At 38.3% G+C, this 21764-nt stretch overlaps 1 protein-coding gene across 1 annotated transcript in view; it reads left to right on the top strand.

Annotated features, from left to right (window-relative positions):
* Nucleotides 1-3664: 3664 nt before the first annotated feature.
* SAMD3 (sterile alpha motif domain containing 3) overlaps nucleotides 3665-21764 on the top strand; it is a 37405-nt gene continuing 19305 nt past the window's right edge. The window contains exons 1-4 of the mRNA XM_010178959.1: nucleotides 3665-3743; nucleotides 4491-4680; nucleotides 18456-18641; nucleotides 18940-19024. Of these exons, the coding sequence (XP_010177261.1) occupies nucleotides 3665-3743; nucleotides 4491-4680; nucleotides 18456-18641; nucleotides 18940-19024 (540 nt within the window). The remainder of the gene's footprint in view (nucleotides 3744-4490; nucleotides 4681-18455; nucleotides 18642-18939; nucleotides 19025-21764) is intronic.

Genomic DNA, 21764 nt, shown 5'->3' with positions numbered 1-21764 from the left:
AAGAGTGTTCAATGCAGTGCTTCATGCTAGCATGTGAGAAATGTGAGCAATAAGCTATTGGCATTTTCTTGGTGTGGGGAGGGTGACAGAGGTGCTCTCCTGGAGTATTTCCCTATATGCTATTGAAAATGTTTGTGGACAACTGATGTTCTTTCCATGGTAACTCAGCACTGGATCCAAGGTGATGAATTCTGCCTTCTATGAAGGTGCTTGAATATATTTGTAATTATTTTAAAAATAGGTTGGTAGTAAGTGGAATCAAAATAATAAAGACTCCCTAAAGCATACAAAGATAAAACCGAATTAGGAGAGCATAAAAATTGCACATGAGATACTTTGCTTATGAATCATAGAATGATTTGGTTGGAAAAGATCATTACCTGTCCACTACTATATTATGTCTCTAAGCACCTCATCTACCCATCTTTTAAATACTTCCAGGGATGATGACTCAACCACTTGCCTGGGCAGCCCGTTCCAATGCCTGATAACTCTTTCAGTGAAGAAAATTTTCCTAATATCTAATCTGAACCTCCCCTGGTACAACTCGAGACCATTTCATCTCATCACTTGTTACTTGGGAGAAGAGACTGATCCCCCACCTTGCTGCAATCTCCTTTCAGGTAGTTGTAGAGAGTGATAAGTGTAAAGCCTCCTTCTGTACAGGCTAAGCCATCCCAGTTCCCTCAGCTGCTCCTCATAAGACTTGTGCTGCAGACCCCTCACCACCCCTTCTCCTGACACACTCCAGTCCCCTAATGTCCTTCTTGTAGTGAGGGGTCCAAACCTGAACAGAGTATTCATGAAAGTTGTGACCTTACCAGTGCTGAGCACAGGGTAAGGATCACTTCCCTGGTCCTGCTGGTCACACTATTTCTGATACAAGCCGGTATTCGGTATGCAGCAATTCCTACTCATCATGTTAGCAACTTTCACACCTGGCCCTGTACAAAATGCACCATATAACTGTGATGTATATATGTGCATGCATCACATTCTTCACTCTTGTACAAAAATGTACTAAAATTAACCTTAATTCCAACCTCAGTGACATCCACATAGAAGCCTGTTAAAGGTTGTTGTATTTGCAGTCTGTGATGCTATAGACTCTCTCACAAGTCAACATGTAAAGTATATATAATAACTGCCTCTTCCTATCTAAAATGTTTTGACATATAGGTTTATTAATTTAGAAGTGTCACTTCAAGTTGATGGTAGCTCATCACATCTTCTTGTAAAACAAACTGCATGGCAAATCAGTGCATGCGCAGTATGGAGCTGCCAGCAGAGGTGTGCTGGTCAGGTACCTCACCTCTTGCTGTTGTGTAACCAACTACATCAGCAGAAACCTGTACCATAGATAGGTCTTTAGCTTGATCTGATTGAAAAATAAGATTTTCATCCTTCAGTCTTGAAGGAATTTACATTAAAATCAAGTGTTGTCCTGACTTATGCTGAGGACAATTAATTTTCATTAGTTTAATTACTTAATTTAATTAACCAGGACTGGCTAAGTCCTAATGATAGACGTACACCCTACATGATTGAAGAAATGGGTGGCAGTGATTGACTGTATTTATTAACAGACAGAGATCACTCATAGGGATCACTTAGAACTGTTCTGAATTTGACTTGAAGTTATGCTGGGAATTGCTAAAATACCATCTGTCTTTAAAATGTTGCCATTGTTGTTTTTTTGTTGTCCTGATTTTTAAGAGTTGTTTGAAGAATCTAAATATAGTCACATGTTTTACCACATCGAGCACAAGGAAGCCTTCACTGGCTAGTCTTTTGATGCTGCTGTAATAAATAGAATCATTAATGAACACAAATATCATCATCCATGCTCAGTCATTTTTGCTGCCTCCATAATGATGCTAGAAGACTGGTGTGCTCTTTTCCTAACTCCATATCTACAGTATATGCAAGTACATGAAATCACTTTAGAGAAGCATTTCAAAGTACTTGTGTGTAGTGACCCCTAGTACAGATCACCTGATTTTTTTAGAACATCCTCTAAATTGTCATCACTTCCTTCCTGGCCTAAAGTGTACAGCCTGCATTTCCATGTGCAAATGGACATTTTGCTGTACAGTTAGCCACACAGGGCTAAACGTGTATAGTGTTGTGCATGACTGTAGTTAGCTTGACACTTTTTGAAACACTGGTATCTGTCTGTCTGCTTTAGCAGGACTGTTCTAGTATGCTGGTCGTCTTATAGGATGGATGAAGCAGTGACTTTTCCACCATTTTAATGTATCTCTCTACTTTTACACTGCTTGGTTAATAAGGCAAATATCTTTCTGCTTTGCATTTTGTTTTAAGTTTCAAGTTTTTTGGAGCCTTTTATTTTGCCCTGCTCTTTGCAAGGAAGTAAGAAGTGTGATAGGAAGGTGTGATTTTTAATTTACACCAGAGTTCTCAACAAATAATGACTTTTCACACCCTGTTATTGCTGCTTAGTCTGGGGGAGGAGTTGTATGGCTACTGTTGTCATATCAAATTAAATCCACTCATGTAATTCAGAAAGATACTCCTCTTCAACTTAACCCTTTTAAGTTGCTGAAGTCTACTGGCACAAGTGAAGTGCATCCGTTTTGGGGGTCTCTGTTGTTGAAGGATGAAAACAGAAATGGTTTTATTCAAGGATGGTGCGCAGGGTTTTTTTTGCAGTGCAGCGGACCAGATCTGATGAGGTCTGTGTGGGTGAATCTTCATGTCAGCTTGGAGTTCACTGCAGGCTCAGGGTATGTGTGTGGATGCATTTTTAGCAAGAAAATATTTGGCCAGTGTTGCCAGACACTCATGTTCTCATCTGAAAAACTTACTTGAATAATTTTCCCAAATGTTGTTTGCTGTGGATTGCAAACATGGTCATGGAGCACTTGGTGCTCTTTTATGTAGTAGAGCTGAAACACGGAAACAAGAAAATAGCCCTCGGAGAGGGTCTACTGCTGTTAAGGATCTGGTAGAGTAGGACAAGCTTTGACATTATAAGTAACCTTCTCTTGAGAAGGTTGGTCTTGATTTTGGTATGCGTGTACCCACCTCACGCCTTCCCAGGGAGGGCTGGAGCCTGAAGCATGGGACTAGTAAATAACAGGAGCAGTAGTCCCCTCCCCTGCATTTTCCAGGAGCTTTATTGACCCTCATTTTTTTTAATTGACGTTTAAGTATTTGCTTGAGTACCTGCTTGGTGGTGCAGAGAGGGTTAAGGTGCTTGATTTACTGTAAACATATATGTGGCAGACTCTTATCTGATGGGGTTTTTTTTGTTGAGTTTTTTTTTCCTTTCTGCAAAATGTCAGCCATTTCCTGATGAGTGTGGTGGTGGTGAATTTCACACCTTTTTTCTTCTCTGTGTGGAAACCTGGGTGTTAATGGTACTGGGGCAGGTCGTGTTTTATAAGGAATGAGACTGTCTCAGAGCAGAGGGAAAGCAGGGAAGGGAGAGGAGGTGAAGAAAGGAATCCAAGGAAACTGCCACTTGCAACAGGCATTAGTTGGATTATTTTGCACTATTTTTGTTCAGAGCATGTAAATGTAACATTATTTGCTAAGTGCATTTTTTTCCATTAAATGTTGGAGATTACTTTAGAGTTCAGCATAAAAATAATCCTCTCTTTTCATTTCACAGTGAAATTTAGCATTGCTACACCTGAAGATGGAAAACTGGTCGGTTGATCAAGTCTGCAACTGGTTGAGACAGAAAAATTTAGGAGAACTAGTTCCTAAGTTCCGTGGTAAGCATTTTTGTTGTTTGTGGGGGGTTTATTTAGTGTGGGGTTTTTTGTTCCTTTAATTAGCACTGCCTACCTTGTTTTAGGGCATGTATATATAAGCTAACTTCAGACTTTGATAGAAATCTATTAGGGTGAGAACAGACATAGATCTGATAAATCAAAATAAGTGTGCAGATTTATTACAAAGTCTCCAAGAAATGCTGGGAGATGAGATTAAGCCTGTATATAAATAGATATACCTTCTTGAATCAGAGCTGGCAGCTTAAAAGGCTTGACAGGGCCTATTTTATATTGTATAAATCTTTTGAAATAATACAACTGTAAATGTTTTATATCTGAGTATATAAACACTCTACAGAAGAGTGCATGAGAGTCTGTTACATGAACAGGCTATTTGTTGTGTGCTTTCTTAAAAAGCTTGCTTTCCTCGATTAATAAAGTAACAGTTTTCTGTGGTCTAAGCAAGGCCTGATTTAAAGCATTAAAATAGCCAGGTCCATGCTTCTATATATTTCAAACTTGGCTTTTTGTCAGGGGAAGGTATCTGACCAGTGACTAGGACTTCTGGCACTGCTTGGGAAAGGGCAGTAGCTAAAACATCATATTTTTAGCAGTTGAAGGTAGTCAGCAGTAGAAAGCATCCTTGCCTTTCACCTGTCCACCATCATCATGTTTTTAGGCATATAGATTATTACTGTAAATATAAAATTATTTTACAGTAATTCTTTAATCCCCTTCAATCTGCAGAAGAAGAAGTAAATGGAGCAGCTCTTCTGGCTCTTAATGATCGTATGGTGCAACAGCTGGTGAAGAAGATTGGGCACCAGGCAGTGCTGATGGACCTGATTAATAAATACAGGCAACAAAAAACTGGGCTAGAATCCCTTACATACTGTTGTGAAACAGCTTCTTCAAAATCTCCAGAAGTAATCAGTGGGTGAGTTTATACATGACACAGAAAGTATCATTCTGGGTATAGTTATATTCTGTTCTTTGCATTTTAAAACTGGTATTTACTAGCTCTAGAACTGTTAAGTTGTAACTGTTTTTTATACTTTGAATATCTCTAACAACATGTGAAATGCAAATTAAGGTGATTACCTTGTGATTTTAAACATTCACGAGCAGCATCATTAACTAATTTAAATCGCTCTTCATTTCCAGTTCTAGGACCTAGTTTTCATTTGGATGAAGCATTGTCAAACTTTCACTAGCTAATTTTTTTTTGTATTTGTGATATTAAGCTTTTGAGGCACTTAATTTTAAATGTTTGCAAACCTTGAAGTAAAATGATTTAACCAGAGATACTGTTTGTTTCACATGTGTAATTAAATTCGGTCTCTCAGAGGAAGCTCTGAATTTGCTCTAGGTGTAAGCATTTAATAAGCCCACTATGTGGAACTAGAGAGATTCTTAGAAAAGAAATTCCACAGAGATTGTCTTCAAGGAGTATTTTTCTGGCTCTTGGTTGAGCAGTGTTTGCTTGTGGTTTCCTGGGGGAGGTGACAAAGGTTGGTTGGTCGTGGGTTTTTTGGTTGGAGGGGTTGATGTCGGTGGGTTGGGTTTTGGGATTGGTTGGTTGGTCCCTTCTATCCCTCCCCGCCATTCTGATCTATTGTAAGCCTTACAGGATTATTTTTTCTGGATGTCTTGGCTGAGGAGAGACATCCTGAACTCTGGGAGTGGCCTCTTCTAAGCTCAAGAGTTCTGAAAGTAGAGAATGGCTTGCTATGGATGCAAAATGCTCTTTTTTGAAGGAAAAGACTCTAGCACTAAGCCTGTATAGTACACAGCAGTAGCTCAGTAGGAGTAGATCAGTAGAGCATTCTCTGTAGGATTTGCCTCCACCCAAAAGGAGTCTGCATTGTGCACTCTCAGATGACTCCACAGTGCAAACCAAAGCATGGTAAATGGTGATTATTTGGTTATTTCCAACTAAATTGTACTCGTGAGCAGAATCAAACTGCTCACGTCCTCTTATCCTTGTGGAAGTATTTATGAAACCTCTTGCGTAAATGGTCCTGCATCACTGGACGGAAAGGGGGATACAAGAAGAAGACAATGTCACCGTGTGCATGATTTATCATGAATCTGAAGCATGCAATTGCAGCCAGTCTTGGTTCTCTGCGCCAGGTTCCTGCCTTACTTGATTTATTGGAAAATCCCTCTGGAGGTATCTCCTGTGAAGAAGACTAATGTGTGTGGGCCCTGTACTCCATCCAAAGTGCAGTAGTTGTATAGTGACTTCAGCAGGGGATTTCAGAATAAGAAAACATGTTATGCTTAGGGCAGTTTGAATGATGCTTTGGATATTTAGATTTCACCCTTGACTTCGTCAGGGGTGTTTGGCCAGACTGCATCTCAGGTGTGACTGTGTCCTGTGCATTTCTCAAGTTCTGCAAATCAAGTCTTACTATCTCACAGAGAGCATGCAGCTGCCCCAGTGCGAGGGCACCGCTTTTTTGTGAAGTTCTGAAGACTCAAAAAAAATTAAATGCTGGAAATCTCAAATATTAGTGAATATCATTACCTTAAAATCTTTACCTACCTAGTCTTCTTGCCTGAGAAATAAGATGCTGGTATTCCTCTATTTACAGGGAAGTCAGCTGCTGTTTCCAAAACATTCTGTTCATCAGAATTGAGAACCACAGAATAAAAAACAAGCACATTTAAGAAATGCATACAATCACGTATTTTAGGATGCATGAAAAATCAAGATATTCTATATAGTTTGGGGCATAGAATGATTAAAAGCTCCTATAGTAAAAATAGTATTTTGTTATAAAACTAAAAGCTGTATCCTCATATGCAGGTAGCTGTAACTGTCACTTCTTAACTCTGAAGTGCTTGTCTTAGTGATGTAGTTTGTTCAAGATGTACTGAACAGACAAAATAATTTCAAAGTCCTCAGAAGAAATTGTTCTTAGACCTAATTCAGAGACTCATGACTACAATAAAATGTATGAGACACTATTCTGAAGTAATGTAGTAAAATAATTTTCTTTGTAAGCTACTTTGACACAAAGGAATCCACAATATATTGTGGAACTATGAATTTTTGGTTTTGTCACGTATTCTATTGAAGTGAACTCACATCTAAGTGAAGTGAACTCACGTTTTCTCTTTTGCTCAGTGATACTCAGCTGAATTACAGTCTTGGTCACATGAGCAAAACCATGTTTTCTGTTTTGCAGGATTATTTCTCAGTTAGGCCAGTTCCCAGAACTAGCTCACTCTGTGAGTACCAGTGCTGGGGTGGAGAAGGCATTGCTCAGCCACAGGGCAGTGGAGAAAGCAGCACCATACTCATTTGCTGGGTCAGCTGAAACCGCTGTGGAGCTCCCAGGAGCTGTCAGCAGTACTTCTGCTGTATTTCTCACATAAATGCTACCCGCAGCACTTGTTGGTGCACTCCTTGCTGGCCACCTCTTTATCTTGGTGTCCTTAGCACATCTTCTAACTGGTGTGAATTGTGCTCTGCCCATCTCTCTGCTGAGATCAGAAATAAAGTTGTTGGTTGGACATGGAGTTTTGATTGTGGTAGGTGAACACTTTCAGTGTTGAAGTAATGGACTCATGAAAGGACACCAAATGTGACTTACATCTCCAGCAGTTTAGATTAAGACATGGAAATAGCAGCTTGTGTGTGTTGCTGGTAAGGTTGAAGCGTTCTGGATCCTGCAGTAGAAACTGTGTTTATGTGCATATGAGGAGTTTGCACAGATGTTACCAGGTAAATATCAAAATGCTTTCCAGTTTCAAAATCAATTGTTTCTAGCAGTCACATGCAGAACTTACTGGATTTTTCTGCTTTTAACTGTATAGCTGAGAAAGAGATGTATTGATTTATGAAAAAGAGAAGCTCCCGTTATAAACTTGGCAAACGTTAATGTCACTTCCTTTAGTAACCTTTCATGTGTGAGTGCTGCAACAGTTTGTAAAGCATCTTTGGAGTTCAGAGGTTCTGACGAGATGAGGTACAGAAAGCAAGCTAGCCACCACCCTCCCATCCTCCCCCCCCAAAAAAATGATTGATGACTGACATTAATTCTTTGAGGCATAACAGTAGCCCCTGTCTCAGCTCTGTCCCTTCCCCAGGGCAGGGTTAAAATGTTTATGGTGGCTTCTATGAACAAAACGAGAAGAAATAACAGGAAAATAAGGAGGGAGGGAGATGCACACAAAGGTTAACTGGAAAGCAACAATTTGGACCAGCACATAGATAGCAAAGTGGGTACCTGGAGTTTTTGGTGCTAGTGACAGGCTAGAGTTGTAGTAAATAACCAGGAACGGCGGGATGTGAGACTGGGTGACATTTGAGATTCTTCTAGAGTAGTTGGAGTAATGTAAAGCTGAGTTTAAGTTTCAAGATGGACTTAATCTCCAGGAAAAAAACAAGTATTCAACGTTCTAGTTAAATAGAAAGTGCCCTACAACACTGTGAATCACTCTTTCACCACAGCCCTTGCATATCGTAACAGTTAGCTGTTCTCAGAGATTAGGAGATGCCAGGCTATGAAGATGGCAGTTATCCTGCAACCCTAAGAAGTTTTATTTTCCTGGGTTTTGTAACTGTGCAGTAATTAGAACATCACTAAGCATTATTTACAGTTTTTCTTTTAACTTGTCAGTTTGATAATTGAACTGAGAGACTGATTAAGAGACATCAGCATCATCTAAAATGATGACTATTCAATGTTAAATTTTCTCCTTTTCTATTTTTGCCACTCTTTTCTATAAACTGCACAAAGCCCAACAGTGAAAAATCCTTCTTTTGTTGTTGTTTTCTTTATTTTTAAAATTTATTATTTTTATTTTTTTTTTCTTTCAGGGCTTCTGACAGGAGAATGTTAAATTATTCTGGTCCTGTGGAGCAGAAAAAATATCTGTGCTCAACTGAGAATGAAGAAGGACTAATTGATCACAGAGTACTAAAGCAAAAGTGAGTTTATAATGCATTTACTGTATTTTCCTTACCTTCTGAGAATAACATAAACACTTCTGTCTGCTTCATTAACACTAAACAAATACCTTATCAAAAGTGATCCTGATTATTGGAAGCCAAGTTCAGGTATATCCATGTATATTTAGAAAACAGCAGCAGAAATTTATTAAGATTTGACTGAATTAAATAGTCTAATGATGTTTTTTCTGCCCTCCATCCTCAGCCCTTGCTCAGTATCTCATGTGCAGAGGGCAAGGTACCAGGTTGTCTTTATTTGTCTGGTTCTTAAAACTCAGTTTTTAAACATGTGTTTTCAATAGCAATCTGGTAAATTAATCATTACAGGGTGGAATATGGCTGTTAAAAAAATTGTCTGCTTGACGCACCTTAAATACAGCACTTGGGAAAGTAGACCTGCGGAGTCCATTTGTACATTCATTTTCTTCAGGTATCAAAATGAGTCTCCCTAAAAACCAGAGGCAAGATGGATAATGTTTTGTTTTGATTTATTTCAGTTTTACTACACATACTATTCTACTTTGAGATGGGCAGTTAGTGTTGGAAGAACATCCTTTTTTCAAGGCATTTTTTCCTTGTTCTCAGAGCCTTGTTTGCTCATTATCCCTCTTTATTCCTGCCTGCTGTAATTCCTGCCCCCCCTTACCATTCACCCCCATAGATGTGGCTGATAGCTTTACAATTCTGAGATAAGGGGACATTTTTTTCCTGCAAAAAGTATCTATTTTATCACTTTAAACAAAGTAACAAGGAGTTAGGGATAATACTGTTTAGGGACAGAGGAGAGAGCATAGTGAATCACGTAGTTAACACTTTTTAAAAAGTCCTGCTAGGAGCTTCAGAAGAACAAAACAAAAAGCCCAAATCCAAAGATCCTGTCAGCATTGTTATCAATGAAAAAAACCCAAATCACTTAAATCCTCATAATAAACCATTAAAATTATCTTGCAATAATGGTTTTTAGCCTGTACTTCTAAAGGTTGCTTATTTTTAATTAATAATGAGTAATTTGCCTTGTGCTGTGTAGAGAGTTTTAAATGGGTTGTGTGAATCAGCATAACCCAGAAAAGACTGGCTTTAGGAAACGTTCTCAGCAAATGTTGCCAGTGGTAGCTTTCAAAGGCCTCTTAAGGGAAAGGGATCTCAGAAGAGCCATGTCCATTCACCTTGGGGCAAAGGAGCAGAAAAGGAGAGAAGTTTGTTGCTGTAAATGGAAGTGCCCCTTCTCGGTGAAGCAGTATATGCCCTAAGTCAGTGGAGCTGTGATGATTTGTAGGCTTGAAGACCTGAGTAAATTTTATGAGGACTTCTGTCTAAAGGTCAGATGAGAAGCTGGCAAATGTCTTTCTCCGAAACAGGTGTTTTAGTTGACTCAGACTGAGGGTGGGACTGAACAGCCCTTGCACCCATTAACTGCTGCACTAGGTTCATCTCAAGCTAAATACTGGTTTTGGAGGTGAACTATGCTGTTTAGATCTGTCTATGACTTGATCCACACTGATAAATGTGGTATTATATATTTTAGGTTTGATTTTTCTTTTCTTCCTGCCTTACTTTCCTGACAGTACCCACTGCATTTTCAACAGCTGATGAAAGATGTTAATGTTTCATATGCTTGAGGAGATTATGTTGGCTATAAGCAGGTTGTGAAATGTTGAACAAGAAGTTTAGTTTAGAAATTTGATTATGGGAACAGAAAAAGGTGCTTTGACTATAATATAATAATAGATTCTTAGTCTAGAGTATAAAAGTAACCCCTCTATCTATTCTGCTGATATACTTACTTTGAAAGCTGGGTGGGCTGATTGGTTGGTTTGTTTTTCACTCAAGTTCCAGTCTATAGATTTATGTGCCATGGTGAATGGTGGTTTTTCACATCTGATTAATGGTGGTTATTTTTTGTATTTTGACATAATGTTAATCTGATTTTTCTGTCAGATCAACTAGTGGTTTTTTTTACCATTGCTTTGAATTTTGTATGTCTAAAGTGTGTACATGTGTTTCTGCCCACCAGTCTCTTGTCTTAACTAACAGGGAAAGGGAAGCTGTAACAATATAGGGAGGTGATTCTGCAAATAAACTACTCTGGATTGTCTTACTCTGAGTAAGAAGGAGGGTAGGTACGCATTTCTCATCAACCAGGACAGATTTAGAAAAGAAGCCAAGAATGATGACAAATTCCACTTTTCTTTAGTGAGGGTTACCATCTCACCCATTTACTTGGTGGCAAAGTAATTCATGTAAGCACTTCTAAGTAAATTCTCCTAGGGATTAGTTTAATTGAGCAGGATTGGTTTAAACGTACAGTTCAAATGGTTGATATTTGTCCAGGTTTACACTTGTAGCTTCTTGTCTCCTCATTTATTCCATCTGAAAAAGAGTAATTTCTTGTGCTTTTGGGTTTTCGATTGTTTGTTTGTTGTTTGCTTTATTTTTCAAAAAAGACCCACGCTGATACAGCTTCAATAACTGGCATGGTTTTGCTTGAAATGAATTCAGGGGTCCTTTTACACATTATTAGTGCTGGTGAATTGGCTCAAAGTTTCACTACATTTTTCCTGTGTAGATTGACCTTACAGTGTTAAATACACTCATCTGTATTACTAAATATTACAAAAATATCAAAGGAGATTGTTTAAACACAAAAATAAAGAGTAAGTGGATGCAGCAATTGTATAATTTTGTTTTTCTTGTATTGAAATTGTTCATACACATAACCAGATGAGGCTTGCAGTTTGCCTCAGTGGAATAAATTTTTGCTAGCAACTACAGAAGTAAAACCAGCCAGTCTTTTTGTTAATCTCCCAAGAAGATTAAACTTGAAGCAGTGCTTTTCTGTGAAGACAATAAGATAGCTACAGAGGATGATTCAACAAATACATTTCCCCTGTACCTGCTTTTCTGTATCGGAATACCAACAGTTTGATGGCTCCTGGCAGCCTGGTGTTTATCTTGTTGCTAAGACAGAGGCTGTCATTACTTGTAAATACCTGACACTGCTGTGGAAAACCAACCTTTTATTGGTTGGTTTGCACACCCTATCTGCCTTTTCTCAAGGTGTTTGTTTATCAAATGACATCCCTAATGTATCCCTGTTTCACTGTTTCCAATATGCTGGTCCAGCTGTTCTCCTTCAAGAGTGATGTCCTGGTACATTTATTCTTTCTATAAAAACTTGTTCTGTAGCTCTTGAGTGTTGTGCAACAGACTTACTATCTGAACACCTTGAAGTAATTTACCTAGAGCAGGCTTATGTGCACAAGCAGGATAACAAATCTTCTGGCTAGCCTTGACAGCCTTGAATTTCTCTATTTGCTGTGAATTTGGAAGATGTAGTCAGTGTTTAACTAAACCTGAGTCTGATAAGTGTTAGTATGCCAATAAAGCCATTACCAGCATTTACAATATATTAGTGCTGCTGCTGCCCACATAAATTTAGGCTGATACCAAGAAAAAATAATTGGAATATTTATCTGAAAATAAACATGGCTTCCATCTCCAAGTTGGCCATGCTGGCCTGCATCCATTCTCTCAGTGGAGCTGACTTGCCTACTGCAAGCCCTCTTGGGACTGGATGCCTGCCACCATGCACTAGTGTGACATTTAAACTAGTAACACCTCCTGACAGGGACTGGAGAAGAGCAGAGCACAGAGCCACGTTAATCATGTTGTACATGTCCTTAGCTAGGGCAGTCTCATGTCTAGTTCAGTCAGGTTGCAGACAACTGCACAGACTACTGGGTTGCTGCACCTGAGGTGTGTTTTAGTTTTGACACATCACTCTGCTAATGATGTTTGTACAGCTCCTTTCTTTGCTTTCCCATTACCCATGCATCAATACCGTTGGCCTGTGTTTAATGTGTTTTATCAAAAACACACTTATGTTTGTGCCTTAAAAAGAAGAATAGAAAAGACAAAGAGAGAAAAAAGAGAGAATAGCTGGCTTGAAAAATTGTTGTTTAGTCAATAGTTTCAGGTGATTTTACTCCCTTTACCCAATACAGCAAATACTACTTTTTTATGTGTACATGTATACACATATGCAGCTATATCCCTACAAAGAAAATCTCCGCTGGACCGTGCCTTTTTATAGATAATTTAGGAGTTTCTTAGTGTCTGTGTAAAAACTTTACTGTTGATACCATCACAATTATTTCTAATAAATGTGATGACCTTTTTTTCAGTTAGTTCACATGGAAATGAAAAGCAGCCATAAAAACCACTTTAATTCTTTGACAATGGTCAATAGTACAAGAAAAGAAGTACTGTTTGTTTTGTTCAGAAGTACAGACATCAGATGCTTCCTCTGATTATACCTTTACAACAACCATTGTTTAGGGATTCCAAATCCATAAATTGCATCTAGCCAATTAATTTTAACAGTGATTGATTGAATGCTTCTTCTATGAATTTGTCTCCATACTTCTGAAGGTATTTATTGTTTCAATAGTAGATTCCCCTGTTGAATGAGGTATCATAACAGAAAAATTATTTCTTTTTAATTTTTATGATTCTTGATAATTTAATTTTAATTATCATTCCACATTCATAGAACTGCTGTTCTATCTGTGGGTTTTGTTTTGGTTTGTGTAGGATTTGGGGGAGTTTCTTTAAATTTTTGGTTTCAATTTATGCGGTTGTGAGAATTACTACCACTTTTTTTTTAAGTCGGCATTTCATGTCTCTGTCATTGCAGCAGAAAGCTTAAGAATACTAACGTAAATTTTTAAAAAATCAGAACTCACAATAATATATTCTCTGTGCTTGTTTTCTCAGTGTTTTGGAAGTCAAGGCAACTAAACTCATGGTTTTGGAGCACTGGAATTCAGCAGAGCTGAATTTACTTATACAGTGCTATGAGTCTTCCACAAAAGTTTGCAGAACAAAAAAAAAGTTGTTGTATCTCCTTTCTTCCACACCAGAAATAACCAAAGTCTTACAAATGGCTTGCAGGCTGCATTGCTTTGTTAAGGTCTAGCAAAGTAATAAAAACAACAACAATGAAAAAAGCCCAAATAAGTAAAATTCTTGGGATACAGCATAACACATCTTAAAAGGGTGAATGCAAATAAAGCCTGTTTCTTTTAAATGGCCTGACTTAGCTCGCAGTTATGACAGTCAGATTCCTCAAGGAGCATCTTCTCTCCCCCTGCCTGTAACCTGCAGCTGCTGCCCTCACATGAGATGCAAGTGCAGAGCCTTCACTTATGTGATGCAGCTGCTCAGAATGGAAACTGTCAAAAAATCTTTTCTCTCTCTAGAAGTAGTTTGTTTCTGCATCTCACAAACTATTTTTTAATGCTGATTAATTTTGTCTGTAACTCCATGCTTCTACTGTCTGTGATGATTTCTCTAGCAAAGGTACAGCAAGAAAAAGCTGAAAACCTAATGCTGTTGCAGGTAACTTCTTGTTCAGTCTAAAGGATACCTGCCCCTGTGTTTAGTGGGAAATGAAAGACATCATCAGGCACTAGGTATACGGCAAATCCCAGACTTTAGGCAATAACTGGGAAACTGTATTTGTACTGGAAAGTAGAAAACAGCAGTGAAGCACATGAAGGGAAAGGCATAAGAATCTTTCAGGTACAGATCTCGGAACTGTGAATAGAAAAGACAGCCCTATTTTATCCTGCTGTTGAGAGGGGAAAAGAGTTTCTTTTGATATTTTGTCATCTGTTACAATTTCCTCCTTCTGATGGAAATAACTTTTACAACCTTAAATACTGCAATAAGCTTGAAAGTATATTATACATGTGTTAGAAAATATGAACACTTTCTGCAGCTGTAGACTTTTCCTTTCCTCCACATCTGCAAGCTCCAGGTTTTCTTTTCTCTTCTGTTTCTTCCTTGGCTTTGTAGACATGAACTAGGTCTCTACTGCACTTTGCACAACTATCTTGATCAAGCTGTCTATATTGATGCCAAGGTTATTTTTACTAACTGGTTACAGATAGTTCAAGCAGCTCTGTGTCTCTGTGTAAGGTTGCACAGAACACTGAGCTTGGAGACCATGATGCTGTGTTCACTCGCCACTCTTCTCCAGTGCAGTCTAAAACCCTCATCAAATGGCCTGAGTAACACTGCAAGTGTGTAATTCTTTGCCTTTTTGGCACTAAACCAAGGTATTACCTGGGATTAGGGATCCCAGGGGTTATATAATTCAAATAGGTGGGGGTTTTTTTGTTTGTTTTGTTTGGGGGGTTTTGGGGGGGTTTTTTTGTGGATTGGTTTTTGGGGGGTTTTGTTGTTTTATGTTGAGCTTTTTTTGCCAGCTAAAGGAGACAAAGAGTTTCTCCCAAAATTATGTTATTTTATAGTTTCATGTCTCAGTAAACATGCTGTGCGTGAGCGGTGTAAAGTTGTGATGGAGCCAAAGAAATAAATAGCTATGTGAAACAGTGCTGTGGCTTAATACAGTAAGTAAAGTGGTCATCTACAAAAGCTGAGGGGTCAAAAGCTCCATGACCAGTTGTGTCCTCACTAAGGAGAAGCTTCTTAGGATGCAGTTCCATATTGCAGCTAAACATAAAGTGACCAGCTTGCTTCATCTGCACTGGCATTTGTCTCACCTCATAAGGAGCCACTTTGAGGACCTAAACTGTGAGAAAACTAAACCAAGAAGAAAAATGAAGTATTTCATCATTGTAGCTCCTTGAAGTACCTTGTAGGGTTAAAGACTTCCCAGTACCAGTACAAAAGGGGTAGAGACATGTGACAGCAGGGGGAGAGGAGACTGACATTTGGCAGGGGATAGCTGTTGGATTGATTTAGCTGCAGCATCAAATGTAAGAACTGAAAGAAAACATAAAGTAATTTGTATTTTATGATCTTATCTTACCTCTGTCTCAGGTTAGTTAGAAGACTAGAGAGGGATGGTTAGGAACAGGCTATGGATGTTTGTACCTAAATATCCAACTGTAATTCTCCACAACCAAGGAAGGTGTTGGCTATATGTACAAATCACAGTGCATGTACAATTTAACTGAACTGTTCTTTTAGTTAAACAGGTTTGCATGTGAGTATTTCTGGGGATAAATTTTAGTATGGAGTTGTGTCTCTCTTCAAACAAACTTGTATTTTACTGTTAATTATTACTGCACATATTTAATATGACTGCCCAGCAGTGATGATTCCAGCAAAAGCTAGCAAAATATGAAATCTCTTGTTCTGTGGGGACTAAAGGAATTTTTAGATTTTGTTTGGACAGCAAGGAAGTATTTTCTGCGTCGGGTAAGGCTTAAGATAAATGGAATTTGGAGTACCTTTGTTATACCGGCAAATGTGAAAGCACTGGTGGAGGGGAAAATTGCTGTACCTCCCTGGCTATTACCCATCCCAACTCCAAGAAAATGTTATTTTCTTCAAGTAACTGACCATAGTTCAGTTAGCCTGACCTGAACCTGCTAAACCTTGCTTTTTGAAATGACAATTCAGCTTCACTGCTATTAGCAACAAAAGGATTTTCAGTGCTACACAGCTACAAATTAGTGTAAATTTTAAACTTCTGTCCATTTTTGATCTAGTTTAGACAATAGCATGTTGAAAAGAGTATGTAGTAACTTGCAGTCTGTCTGCTGCATCACTTTCATCAGTGAAGTTGATGGAAGTACAGGATTCAAACTCATAGGCTGCAGAGCTCCTCATTGATGCTGCATTGAACATTTGCACTTTATCTGCATAAGAGAGATTTCTGAGTGATTTCATAATCTGGGTTTGGTTTAATTTTCCCATTTGTGTATTAGTTTATCACCAAAAAAGGACATGAATATGTCTGTGTGGATATGCTTCTCGCACAGCTTTTCCTTCTTTTGAGACTACGAAGTACTAATAGTAGTTCACTACAGTTTACATCTACCATTAACCATCTGTGTCACACAAAATCTGGTGAGAGTCAGCAGCCCTGGCCATCTTGTAGCTGTTCCGCATGAGGAAACAGGAGTGATGTGACTACTTCTACTGCTGTTAATATGAGTGGCAGATGACAGTACCCAAATTATTATTTCTTTTTTCAGCACTGTATGGCAGTTCATTGTACTGCTGGGGTTGTTAAAGTTGTATCATGGCTGTAGGGCTTTTACCAGCTTACAAGATACCAGCCTACGTTAAAAGATGCCAAGATGGTGTGGCAGCATAACCAAGTCAACAAGTTTGATAGTTATAGGCTAATCTACTCAAGAAGCTATTGAAGCTGTAACTGGCTATAAGGCCCCAAAATGAGCTGCCTCCCAGGTATATATTAGTCTTTCAAAATGGTATAAACTAAGTTATTACAAATGTTCATCCATTGGTATTGCAGTTAATTTTGACAGCCTAAAGATATTGGCTACCATGTTTTTTGGTTAGTTTGCTTTTGTTTTGTTGGTTGGTTGGGTTTTTTGCATCTGTATATGAAAGAGGCTAGATAGCAAAATCTCCCAATAAAGACCTTGCTAAAACTCTTCACAGCTCTTACTTATATATTAGCTCTTTCTTTTAGGTTACCACAGAGTGAATACTTGTTTATGTTGATTGGGCTGAAGTCTAGCAGTATTTCCCTCCAAAACTTTCATTGAATCAAAATCTAGTGCAGTTTGGAAGGGACAGCAGAGCATGCCTACACACACCTGTGGCCAGTAGAGGCTTCACCTGTCAAATAGAGGTTTCTTAATTTGAGACATATACAGTATAAATTTCCACAACTGTGGTAACTATCTTCGTTCCCTTCATAATTAGTGGAGAGAAATAGATGAGAGAGAACATCTGGTCTGATTTAGATGTCTTCTTATTGTTCTGTTATCTTCAGTGAATATAAAGGGAGTGCAGATAATTAATTTATATAAAGATATCTGTATATTTATACCAATAAGCATCTACATTTGTCATGTATAGTGACAGCATTTTAAAAAATCTTTTAAAATCTGCTAGTTTTTTCCAAATTGCTCTCTGCAATATAAAATAAAGCAAAAATAACTTGCAGTGATACCACATACATTACAGGACTCTTTAGTTGTCTTTGGCACCTCTTATTTGAAGTTTTTTTTAATTTGGTCTGGACTGCTATGACTGGAAAGCTCTCTAGAGCTGCCAGAGCAAATCCACCTTTTAGGTGGCTCTTGATTGACTTCCAGCTCAATTTATCTCTACTTTTCCCTGTGTTCCTTCAGAATCAGGGTTTGGCAGGCTCTCTGGAGGTACTTGGGTAGCCAGTGGTGATATCCTGATGCCAGCTAGGGTGCGATATCTGTAAACGGTGCTGATGGCTCTTCTTGGGACAGAGCTGTGGGTACTCATGGGCTGTGTCTTCTTTGTTTCCAGCCACGTGCAGTTAACTGCCTTCATCCCTTTGCTGCTTTCTTAGCTCATATCATGCATAGTCTTTTATTCAATTAAGCTGTTCAGCTTAATTCTTACAAGTAAGTCAGTAGAACTGGTAGGAAACACATTATGAATGATGACAGATAAAGTTCTTTTGCAACAGTACCAAGTCCCCAGTGACTTCCTCTGCTCTGTCTTCTGCTTTCTGTTAGTGACGAGCTTCTAGCATCTGCTGATTAAAACATTTCACCATTGATATCCAGTTATAACCCCATATGTTTTGATTGCAGCTTTTGTGGGTATTCTTTACTTAGAAACCAAGAGAACAACCCTCAAATTTCTATAGCAATAACTTTTCTTTATGTTGAATTATTGCTTGTATTTTTCTTTCCTTCTTGCTTGCATTCCCATAGAAGGAGGACATGATCATGATGACATAATCTTTTCTTTTACAGAAAAAATCTGAAATCATTTTTTGCAAGATACAAGACGTTGCAGTGGACAAGTTCGTATGCTTTGCCAGATTTCCCTTACGATGTCAAGTGCATATTGACAGAAAAGAAATGCCCTGATCACAGTATGAGGATAAGGATTATTGAATTTTTACAAGCAGACATGACAAAATACCTAGAAGGATCACTGTAAGTAAACATCTTTAGCCTTATTTAGGGGCATTGTCAACTGGCAGCAGAAGTAAATTTTCAAATTAATGTAAAGCCATTCTCTTTAATATTCTTGCTTAAATAGACGGCCTGAAACCTGTTGAAGACAACAGAAAGACTTCATGCAGACCTTAAAGCTGTTTGCTTTGTTGTTTGGAGGTGAATCAATAGTTTTGGATGCAGTCAGTTTGATGTTTATCAGTATAGTCTTCAGACAGTGTCTAATACTGTCTAGAATACCAAGTATTTCTTTTAAATCTCTATCTTGTTTGCCCAGGTATCCAAACAGTCAGCAGTATAACATTGTTGTCAATGCGCTGCTGCAGGCATACCCGTTCCTTGATGAAGATGGGAACGGCTTTGTAAGTATTGTAATGAGTACTTCATCTCTAAAAACTAGAATGGTGGTTTGTTTTGATTTGGTTTTTTTTTCACATAATCAATCACAAGAAAATAATTTATTTCAGGGGAAATCAATATTGATTTCTTATATACTGGCTCTATTCAGAGCTGTAAGCTTCACTTTTACATGTTTCCAAATCACATTCTTATTCCATTATATTAATTAAAGATTAATCCAGTTATAACCATTCTTCAAAGCCACTGTGAGATCATGCAGACCTGTACATGAAATCCCTGGGTACTTGTTGGGTACAGTTTCTTTCTGGATTGATTTCTCCCAAAGGATACATCTAAGTAAATGTGAAGAAGCCCAGCCTTTAGAAAAATGTCTATACCAGGACTAACTTGACTGATGTTCTTGCAGTGCATTGTGCTCACTTGTGTGTTAGATATCTACCTACAGCATGCAGCAATACTATTAGTTTAGGCAGAATCTAGGGAATCTGGGCCAAATTAAAAAAAATAGTTATTTAACAGCACTGGTTGGGATCTCAGTGAGGACGTAACCGAAAGCAGTGGAAGGAGATGACTTAAATTTGAACTACGTTTTTTTGCTCTTGTGACCCAGAATACGTATCTGTGGTCTCAGAGGACAGCATTCACCTTTTGACTTCACATCGTTGCTTTGCCATCTGATACTTTTATAGCATCTTGTAAAGGCTCATGAGACTCAGTGGGGACTGTTAGCTTTAAACGTATATAAATATATATCTCATGTGCAGCTACTGCAGAAAGCAAAATAATTTTGAGAATAAAGAAGAGTGAGGATTAAGGGGTGGCTATTCTGGTTCTCTCCTCAGCCCAGGCATTGCAGGAGGGAAGAGACTAAAGAAAATAAACACATCTCAGAGAGGAGAGAGTGAAGGATCAGAAAGCAACAGTCCACCTCTATTTTCAATCAGGATTCCTCTCTGAATACCCCAGTGGGGGTCCCCAGCCGGGGTCCTGGGTAATGCTATGGCCTTATCTGGCTTCCTTTGTGGAATAGAGCTGGAATGGCATCCAGATCAGTCCGAAGACCTTTTAAAACCTTTAACTTTTAAAACCTGTTTTTAAACAGAGACTCTTAAGCCAGGTTTTCAAAGAGCTTTAATTGCAGCAGGACCATAGACTGACTGAAACTACTGATAACTCTATTCTTCAGGAAATGGCTCATGGCTTCCCAGATCTATCTCAGAATCGGGGCTGGGACAAGTTACCTGAGAGAGCAGAGGCTTCAGAGTAGTTGTTCTTTATCTTTTGATATTTCTCTCATGCTTTCTAGAAAGCATATGTGGAAGAATCCACCATAAGTACGTGAGGAAGCTGAAGTTAGCAGTTTGCAGTGTTGCTAGTCTAATGCATCTGAGCCAGCCTTTCTCCATTGCTTGAGGCAGGAAAAAATGCACTAAAGGTGTATGGCTGTATACTTAAGTTTAGGGGAGGGGGTAAGGATGAATTACTATTTTTATTGGCCCTCCTGTTAGACATTCTGTTCTTACTTCACAAACACAAAGGCTATAAATACTCATTTTTTTCTTGAGGTAGTTGTGTTTTGCAACAGCTTAAAACAAACCCTGCAACATATGCACAGCCACTCAGCATAAGGCTTGCAGTAAAACTATGAATTTATATACCTTTAAGAAAAAACAAATTAACAAAAAAAATGGCTAACCACAACTCTTTCATCTTTTCTCAGAAAAAGTGTCTTCAGCAGCTCAAAATACTGAAGTTTTTGTAGGGATTTATTTTAAAATTGCCTCAGGCTAGCACAGGACTAGAAGAATCACTGCTTGCTGTTCCAAATAACAGTATTAAATCACAGGTATTGTAAGTTGTAAAATATTACTTAATGAGAGGTATTGAATACCTTAAACTTGTTTATCTAGAAAAATTAGACAGTTATTATGACAATTTTTGAATTGAAGGTTCATTGAAGGTATTTAAGAAAACTATCATCAATAAAACAATTCAGAGGCAAAGTAGAAAGCTCTTTATTTGGGAACTGATCACAAAATGTAGAAAAGGAAAAATGTAACATGAGAGTAGTATTTTAGGCAAAAATGCTAGTTACATTAATTATTAAATAACGTATGTATAAACTCGTGGAGATGCAGTTCATATAATGCAGTTTTGGTGCCTACATTGGGATGAGAGAAATAGCACTATGGAAGTTCTTGTTTCTGAGGACTCCAACGGGAGCCTCAGGTGGCCAGCTGTGCACAGATGTCTCTGACTGATAGATAACCCCCTCCTTTTATTGTGTTGGAAAACTGGAGAAAGGGACACACCAAACATGGCAATTCAGGTGGGCAGACCTCTGAGAATAATGGTTTCCAGGACTAGTAGATTAATAAAGTTATCTGAGTTTACTTAGAATACCAAAAAACTTTTCCAAGTGTTCAGACTTTTAATTTCTTGGCAAAGTTACAGGAAAAAGAAACAGTTGCATGCATTTCAAAAAACGAAAGGGCAGAATGTAGTTTGGAGTACTAAGTCTTGCATTCCCTCTGGCTTGCTGGAGCTCACTTTTGCCATTGAGTACTTCCCTGTCTGCCACGCAAAACCCTCCATCCCACTGTATTGTTCATGATGTTAATTTATTCCTCTTTATTTATTGCTGTGCTATGTCATGTTTCCTAGTTTCAGTTAAAATTCATGCTTAAAAGGAAAAGTAATTGATTACCCTTTAGGGTGGAGGAGAGCCACAGCATCTGCTGT

This window comes from Mesitornis unicolor, unplaced genomic scaffold, assembly GCF_000695765.1.
Source record: "Mesitornis unicolor isolate BGI_N332 unplaced genomic scaffold, ASM69576v1 scaffold2682, whole genome shotgun sequence".
NCBI lineage: Eukaryota > Metazoa > Chordata > Aves > Mesitornithiformes > Mesitornithidae > Mesitornis > Mesitornis unicolor.
Note: the sequence above shows the minus strand (reverse complement) of the source record. Positions and strands in the feature narration are given on the sequence as shown.